A 9,101-nucleotide genomic window follows, 5' to 3' on the forward strand; every position below is an offset into this window, starting at 1 on the left:
GCTAGGCAATAGCTATGAAAGAAATTAAGAAGGGCAAAGAAGGGATAAAAGAGTTTAAAGATATTTTACTGGCTTTATACGTGTATGTTCTCCTTGGCGTTTGCTTGTGAGCCTGCAGCAGAGATTTTGATTTTTTTGATTTTTTTCTTTTTTTTTTTCTTTGACTCTTACTCAATGTTGAGATTCATCCTCAAAGGGCCGGGTTATAGTCCTGTTACTCTGTGACACAGCCCCATCACGTGCCTTGTTTGGAAGACAAGCACATAACCCTTTAGCTGGTAGCCCTTTGGTCTTATGAAGAAAAGTAGTTTCGTCCTGCAAACTCGGGCCTCTGAGGGACCATGAAGGAAGCTCTCTGTTGTTGGGCAGAAATAGTGACCACCACCAGTAGACCTGAGGAGAGTTGCTGGTTCAGTGTGGCCGAGGAGCTACGCGGGGCCTCTCACGGATTGTCTTCACCTGCAAAGTCAATTTGTTTCTTCCTAATCATTTTCAGGACTGGAAGCCAGAAATAAATCTGAAGAGACAAAAAGGTAGATGAATGAGCATTAGAGTCATTTCAAATGCCTCTGACATAAACTTTTCATTGTGGGGCTACTGGTGTTGGTAAAAATGCAAAAGACTTTGAAATGACCAGATAAACTTATCCTTGTAGATATTGTCTTAGTCTTTCACTGTCTATGAGCTATTTTCCATTTCCATTTCTGCTATTTTCCATTTTCTGTTTCTGTTGTTGCTATCAACTATCAAGTTGTAGATAGCTGATAGCAACAACATAAATGATTCTTGTCCATGGACATGCAAATGAATTTCACCCTGTAGAGCACAATTGATCCTCCCATCCACACTTGTGGAAGAAACCAGTTTTGCATCTATTAAGCAAATTCATTTTGGTATTCCCAATGGCCTATATATGTGTATGCTTTGAATTGTTCTTTGAGTTGGTTGGAATTTCTTAGTATGCCCTCTTTAATTAATAAGTTAAGTAAAATCTTTGACAAGCATTCATTTTATATGTGTATGAAAGTGATTATGTTACCATATACATGTATAAATATACATATATATTATATATCATCATATATATATCACATATATATTTTATTTGTTTATTTATTTAATTTTGTCAGGAAGATCAGCCCTTAGCTAACATCCATGCTAATCCTCCTCTTTTTGCTGAGGAAGACCAGCTCTGAGCTGACATCTATTGCCCATCCTCCTCCTTTTTTTTTCCCCAAAGCCCCAGTAGATAGTTGTATGTCATAGTTGCACATCCTTCTAGTTGCTGTATGTGGGACGCAGCCTCAGCATGGCTGGAGAAGCGGTGCGTTGGTGTGCGCCCGGGATCCGAACCCCAGGCCTCCAGTAGCGGAGCACGCGCACTTAACTGCTAAACCACAGGGCGGGCCCCCACACATATATTCGAATGCTGGAGGATGAGCAAATTCTTTGGAGCTTACCAAGCTGTAGTAGACATTTCCCTCTCTGTTACCTATTTATCCTTGACCTGGTAAAGTAACACTTACTGGGCATTGTTCTTTAATAGCCCTTACAGAGGGCCTTCCCAGTAGCCTCTCTGTGATATGACTGAACGTACTCACTTGAAATCACTGTTTTGAAGGATATCTTGTAGAGTCCTCTGGACCAGCATTCAAAATCACAACGCTAAGAGCCTTAGCCATGTACATCTGTTAACCTCCCGCCCCAGTGCCCCATCTATTGCTGTGGATATAAGCCCTAATGTGAAGTTGAAGAGTGCTTTGAAATTCCATTTGCCCTTCAAACTCTAACTTCCTTAATTACAGATTTTACCCCCATCTTGTCCTTACCTTTGTAGAGTACAGACTCAGTTTCCTTTTTACTTCTCCCACTGGCTGCTTTGATCTTTTCTTCAGCAGCTTCGCATGGAGGTATTGGACGCGCTGCCTCTGCACACTTGGGTAGAAGGATGCCGACACCAGGATTTTAAGTTGCATCAGGATGGAGGATAACAGTCCTAGCATCACTAGTATCACAAGAATAATACTGAGAGGAATCCAGGTCTTAGACAGAAGGAGCTTTGGTTTGGGGATGCAGCTGGGTTCAAACAGAGATATATTAAAGGCAGAATCATGGATGATGCCTTGAGTTCCTTGCTCCTAAAATGAAAGAATAAAATTATCAAGATCCATGCCATTTTCATACTCAATCCTTATCTTTCTCAGTACTGCCCTGCAACACATAGCATTTATCTTAAAACATGCAGGGAGCTCTGGCTGAAGGAGCTATTGTAGCTCCTTTTGTGTGTGGAGTGAAGGAGAAAAGACAAGTCTTATTTTTAGGTATTGCAGTGTTTTCCAAAGTGGAATTGTGGAAACAAAGATTTCCTTGAAAGAAGGGTATCAGATAAGTTTGTCTATTCTGTCCTTTCTTTGGAGAGTCACGAGGCCATGAGACTATTGAAGGCTCTGAGAAGAAGGCAGAGAAATCTGTTTAACTTCAGCCAGCAGTTCTAACAAATTTGACCACATAACCCATTTTTATGAAACACCTGTTCCTACGCTTTAGGCCATGTGGGACTAATGAAAAATGGTTTTCGTTCAACTGGGGGAGAAGCTATTTTGGAGCACAGCTCCTTAAGACCCAGTCGTATCCTCCCCATCTTGACAAATACTCTGTCAGCAGACCACAAGGTCACAAAGATGTGAAGGCATTAACTTATGTTCTAAGCCAAACTTCTAGAGCTTGGAGAGGGGGGAGGGGGGATTATTCTTGTATAAGAATGCTAAGAATAGTATTTACTGAAGGTGGCTCTAAAATCATATTTGTAGAAGTCTCAAAATCAGACACTGTTTCATCTCTCTTGAGTGCTCTGGAGGGGTACATTCTGTCCTGCTTGAAGGCAGAACAAACCAGTTGCCCTCAGCAAACTGACACAGTGGGCAGAAGATGACACTGAGCCACCCAGCCGAGCCACCAGCAAGAGAAGTGTGTGCTGATTCAGCTCTTTCTATTCCCTGACCTAAGAAAGTCATTTACTCTCTCGGTGGGTTTGTTTTCTAATTTGGTAAAATGGGAATTAATGGACCAGACCCTGCCCATGAATAAACTACTCCCAGTGTAAATTAAGCACCTTGGGGATGGAGCATTAATCTTACAGACTGGAGTACTTAGTCAGTTATTATCACCCCAGCACCCTAGAGCCCTGGGGCCAGGAAGAGGTAAATGATTTCTCAAACAGAACCCAACCACACCCAGAAAACACCAAGAACCTTGGATCTACCCTAATACCTGTGAAGAATCTGGAAACCCCAAACCTGGGACCTCTATACAAATGTCAAGTCAAATCTGTAATTTCCCCAGCACCATGGCTAAGCAATGAAAAACATTGGTGTTGCCTCTCCTTTTCTCTTATTAAAAAGACAGTTTGCTTACAATTAAATAGAGAGATCTCGGTCCCCAGAGCAAAAGAATGCTCTCTTTATAACACTATTGAAGAAACAAACACATCGATTGAGTCAGTGATGAGAAATTCTGCAATAAGGAAGCAGTGGGTGTCGGGTCTGGGAGGAAGTTCTTTAGTCTAGGAATCTAACCAGGGATTTTGTAGTTGGGCATCAGGGCTTCATAAAGGTTGAGTCAACATTGCTGTTTGAGGTTGGTGGAGGGTAATGTGGAAGACAAATGAGCTCTCTCAAAACACTGAGCAATATACCAAATGGTACCCTGATGTTTTAAAATGCGCTTACCTCTCTTAAGTAAATAATTTGCCAAGACGGCATTCAGTAACAGACAGAGGACCCGCTCTGGTGTCAGACAGTCCTGAAAAGTTAATGCTGACAAATGCTGTGCAAATAGTAGGTGCTCAATAAGTAGCGAGGATGGCTATTTTTACTTACAATGCCCACCCTCTAGCAACCTCAATTCGGGTCATTTCCCATCTTACTTCTTTATTTAAAATCATGTGAAAGTGGGAGAGAAATATTGGCAAAACCTTGAGCCGATGATTGTCTTCCTGCTCATCTTCTCCTTTGCAGATCTGCAGCATGGGAGAGACCAGGAGCCTCCAAGGGCATCCTGGGGTAAGGACAGGGCACTGCCAGTCACGCGGAAGCTGGCTGCTGGCGGTGCAGTCTCCCAGCGTGGCAGGAGAGTTTGAGAGGAGCTCCCACAGCAGTCTCGTACTCACAGCTGTTCCAGCGCCCACTGCCCTGCTGTCATCGTGAGAGTACATGGTGGCCTCCCCCTCCAGGACGTGAGACCCTCCATGGCAGCCATCACGGTCTAGACGTCTTTGCATCCCCAGGACCCCGCAACACCCAAAAATGTATTTGTCAGGACATTGTCATTGGAAAGCTTCTGGGCTTTTTTTGGAAGGCAGAACTTGCTTTTTTTATTTTCATTCTGTCTAAAACAGTGAGAATTCACAAAACAGGCACGGGTATGGCTGAGAGAGAAATAAATGAGAGAAAAGCAAAAAGAGAAAGGAGAGGAAGAACCGAGAGGGGAAAACCAAAAAAGAGAATCCAGGAGGAGAATGGGTTGTGGGCAGGAGAGAGGCCGTTTTACTAGCCAGCCCCCAGGAGCAAGCCTGTCTGAAAATCTTGTTTGGCTTTCACTTGAAACACTGCTCCCATTATTCACCCCGCTCCAGATATCTAGAGCAACAGCGTTCTTGTAATTAACTGAATTCTTCAGGGGAAGCAGAGGGCTCAGAGTAATCAACTCTGAGAAGTAGCCCAGGATTAGAGGGGGTAGGGGCCCGGATGTGTCCGCTGAGCCAGAAGAACAGGGGAGGGAAAATGTGGATGCAGCAAGAGCATCCCCGGCCCGAGAGAGAGAGAGAGAGAGAGAGAGAGAGAGAGAAATGGAGCGTGGGGTTTCCAGGGAGAGTTTACAGGCACGCTTTCTGCCGTTCCCCTCTAAGATTTTCCCAGCAGCCAGCACAACCTACTGTAGCTTGATAAAGAGGAGGGAAAATCAGACACGTGGAAACAGCTGTTGGTGTTTTCACAAGCCTGGGCTAGTGCACTCCACTGCAGCATGCATGACACTCACAAACACACACACACACACTTATGCACACACATCCATGCACACACTATACATTCTCACGTGTGCACACACACGTCCCACCTGGCTCAGCTTCACAATCTCTGGGTTTAAAAAAAAATAAGACAAGTATCTGACAATATCCAGATCCTCTGAAATGTCCACATAATCACAAATTTCTATGGGGAAAAATGGGAAGAAGAAAAGATGGGATACACAAAAACCACAGTCTGCTCTGTAGGGACACGGCTGCCGGGAGGAAGGAGAATAGAGGAGCGAAAGGCAGATTCCCCGAGACCCAGGAGGCACCAGCTTGGAGAAACACACTGTCTTGGCTAATCAAGATTTTCATGGCTCTACCCAATGGCCTTTAAAGGTTAAACTTCGGCTCCGTCCTTTGAGTGGTGGGTTTAGAACAGTGGTTCTCAATCTTGACCACACATTAGAATTACTTGGGGAGTTTTTAAAAATCCTTCACCCATGCTTCACTCAGTCCAATTAAACTCAAAGCCCTGGGGGCCAGAACAAAGCAACAGGTTTGTCTCCTAGTTTGCTAGTTTGCTTGCTCAGGTCTGCAGAGATACTTGTGCAGCTGTGGTCAAGGACCACTGGTTAAGAAAGCTCTTGCTTTCTAGCACCTGAGCTAGAGTTTTTCAAAATGTGGTCCATGGACCACCTACTTTGAAAGCACACCAAGTGCTTATTAAAAGTGCTCTCCTGTTTAAAACAAATCTCTGTAAATTGAGGCCTGAGACTGCATCCACCCCAAGAAACTCTTAACACACACTTGAGGTTGAAACCACTGACCTAAATTGTCTAAAAAAACCAAACTGTAGCTGGTTCCATTTTTTAGTGGGTGTTACCAAGTACTAGCACCAGCCGTATTATTTGGTTACTTAGGAGCTCTTTTTCAATGACCATCCTCTTAAACACTGTGTTGATGCATTGGGAGCCCTCCTATGTTTGATAAGGACTCGGGATGCATAGAAAAGAAGTTCTCATTCAGAGAAGGTGCTCAAAGTCTACTCGCACAAGCCTGGGGAGAGAGGAAGTCAGGCCCTAAATGTGGCCTCTTGGTTTCATGCCACGTACAGAATCAGCTTTGTGTTTAACATGAGAGACACCTAATCCCACATGTCAGTGTTTGCTGAGTGTAGGAGGCTGCAAAATGGCCCCCCAAAGATATAAGATTTAATCCCCCAAATTTCTGAATGTTACTTTATTTGGAAAAAAGGGACTTTGCAGATGTGACTCATTAAGGATCTTGAGATGGAAAGATTACTCTGGATTATCCTGGCAAGCCCTAACGCAATAACGGGCATCCTTTATGAGGGATTTTACGTACACTGAGGAGAAGGCAACGTAAAGACAGAAACAAAGATGCAGGGATGCGGCCACAAGCCAAGGAAGGCCAGCAGCCCCCAGAAGCTGGAAGAAGTGAAGACTGGATTCTCACCCAGAGTACGAAGGGAGTGTGGCTCTGCCAACAACACCTTGATTTTGGCCCACTGATACTGATTTCGAACTCTTGCCCCCAGAACTATAAGAGAATAAATTTCTGTTGTTTTAAACCACTCAGTTTGTGGTAATTTGTTACAGCAGCCACAGGAAACTCACACAATGACCAAAGATTTGCAGAATGATAATATACTCTAACATCGGGACTTTAATTCAACTTAACCCATGTTGGTTGGGCTCCTTCTACATGCCAGGCACTGTGCCAGGCACCGGGGGTCTAGAGGTGAAGAAGACACTGCCCTGCCTTGGGACCGTCATGATCTTTAGCAAGCAGACCAGCAAAGAGGCAGGATACACCGTGAGAAACGTCTGTGAGCACCTACCTCTCTGTGCAGTTTCAAGTGAACCTCCAGCCCTGGCAAGCTTTGGAAATGTTTGCTCACGGAGAAAATGAGCCGATACAGCAGATAATCGACAGCTGCAAACAGCACCCAGATGTAGAGATGGGTAAGAATGGGGAGGAAAAACAGTGCCAGGTTCTTCCTTTCTTTAGGAGTCAGCCAGAAAGAGGGGATGACAACATACTTCCTCCTTTCCTTCTTGTTCAGTGGAAGGACACAGGGCCTCTGCTGATGCCTCTCCCTTTCGTCAAACTGAACGAACTCTCTGGTGATGTAGATATTTTCAAACTTCCACCCACAAGTGTCCAAGAATCGCTTCATGAAGAGGCCAGTGCCGAGGAGCACCAGCAGAAGGCCTGCGAGGGCAAGCAGCTGCCGTCCCAGGGAGGACAGCACCTCTGTCGCCGTCACCATCTGGTACAAGACCCCCAGGACTTTGCCTTTCGTGTCATTGAGCTGTGCCTCCAGGGCTTGGCTGGGACTGGAAAGAGAGACTGCCAGGGTCTGGTTCCAAGACACGAGGTCATCAAATAGACTTAGGTGGGTGGCGAGGCCGTAAATCCACTGAATTGCTTCAATGTATTTTTCCAAAAGCGGCAAATGTACGGAAAAGCTCTTTGCCCTGAGGTTGCAAGTCATACTGTCCAGGAGACCTTTCAAGTTGTGAAAAATATTTTCCACGTGTCCAAAGATGACGATCCCTGTGCCAGCTGCAATCAAAGCATTCCTGCCCTCGCGCAGGCCACATGAGAGGAAGAAGAGAAGAAGGAAACATCGCGAGTGTCTGGAGCAGCACAGCAGCAAACAAGCGACCATCCAGCAGGTGGTGAACACTGTGAATGAGGACAGAAACCAGTTGAAGGCCACAGAGAGGAGGCCCACTGAAATGAGAGCAATGAAACAGCAAACTCCCAAATGTGGGATAAAGTCCATCCATCCAGGGCTTCTTGGAGACACATACATCCCCCAAAGACTTAGGAAGATATTGGTGCTTGAGGTCCAGACACCCATGCTCCCTGTGTCCCTGGAAATGAAAAAGAAACCAGGGTCAGACGTTGCTTGTGACTGTCCTCTGTCACTTTGTAAATGGCATGGTGGTAGATTGATTGCAAAAAATGGCTGTAATTCTTTACCCTTCTTGGTCTCCACATCCCCTTGCCATATGACTTTACAGTATCTCCCCTGGAGAGGTGAGAGAAATAGACCCCATCAAGAGGTGAGGTGTATTTCTCCAGGCTTTGAATTTGGGATGGCCTTGTGACGCCTTCGGCCAATAGAGTGTGGCAGAAGTGACAGTGTGCCAATCCTAAGTCTATGGCTCACTCCTGTCTCTTGCAGAACCCTATTACTAACTTTTTAACAAGTCCAGGTGTGTGAGTCTCCTATTGCTGCTGTAGCAAATCACCACACACTTAGTGGCTCATAGAAACATATATTTATTCTCTTACAGTTCGGGATGTGAGAAGTCCAAAATGGGTCCAGAGGGCTGCGTTCCTTCTGGAGGCTCTAGGGAAGAATCCATTTCCTTGCCTTTTCCAGCTTCTAGAGGCTGCCTATGTTCCTTGGCTCATAGACTCTCCTACATTTCAAAGCCAGCAATGTTGCATCTGATTTTCTCTCTGGCCTCTGCTTCCATCCTTATATCTTCTCTATGACTCTGATCCTCCTGCCTCCCTTGTATAAGGACCCTACTCAGATAATCCAGGAGAATCTCTCCATCTCAAGATCTTTAACTTAATCACATAGGTAGAGTCCCTTTTACCACGTAAGGTAACATAGTCACAGGTTCTGAGCATTAGGACATGGACATTTTGAGGGAGGGGGGCATTATTCAGCCTATCACACACAGTTGGGCTGCTGGGTGACAAAAGGCACGCGACCAGTCAATTCTATCAACTCAACTATAGACGGCCAACTGCTGGACATGCGAAGGAGGCCATCCTAGACCAGCTGGTCCCCAGCCAGCCCACTAGCTGATGGCAGATACTTTAGTAATAATAAATGTTTATTTGTTCTAAGCCACTGAATTCTATGCTGCTTTGTTAGGCAGTAATTGTTAATTGATAAAAGCAGCAATACTGTATCATGGGTCTTAATAGTTGAAACAAACCCTAGGCTGATGGACAGACAGGCTGAAATTTCAGTAAACTGCATTATGTAAGATCACTTTTTGATAGTCATCTATTTTCTCATGCTCTAATTTTATAGACC

The 9,101-nt window shown here is 44.9% G+C and overlaps 1 protein-coding gene across 2 annotated transcripts; it reads right to left on the reverse strand.

The window, feature by feature from the left end:
• Window positions 1–442: 442 nt before the first annotated feature.
• Window positions 443–7,901, reverse strand: DCSTAMP (dendrocyte expressed seven transmembrane protein). 2 transcript variants are annotated; one of them, XM_004431244.3, is made up of 3 exons: window positions 6,873–7,901; window positions 1,830–2,138; window positions 443–517 (listed from the first exon to the last, which is right to left on the reverse strand). In XM_004431244.3, exons 1-3 carry the CDS (start codon window positions 7,899–7,901, stop codon window positions 443–445), a joined length of 1,413 nt encoding a protein of 470 aa, XP_004431301.2. The 2 variants fall into 2 exon arrangements, with proteins under 2 accessions (XP_004431301.2, XP_087303241.1); XM_087447115.1 differs by lacking the exon at window positions 1,830–2,138 and having other exon boundaries at window positions 493–517; window positions 7,075–7,901.
• Between the last annotated feature and the right edge of the window lie 1,200 nt (window positions 7,902–9,101).

The sequence above is a fragment of the Ceratotherium simum genome, chromosome 23 (genome assembly GCF_057802395.1).
Source record: "Ceratotherium simum simum isolate JZ-2026a chromosome 23, ASM5780239v1, whole genome shotgun sequence".
In the NCBI taxonomy this organism is placed as follows: domain Eukaryota; kingdom Metazoa; phylum Chordata; class Mammalia; order Perissodactyla; family Rhinocerotidae; genus Ceratotherium; species Ceratotherium simum.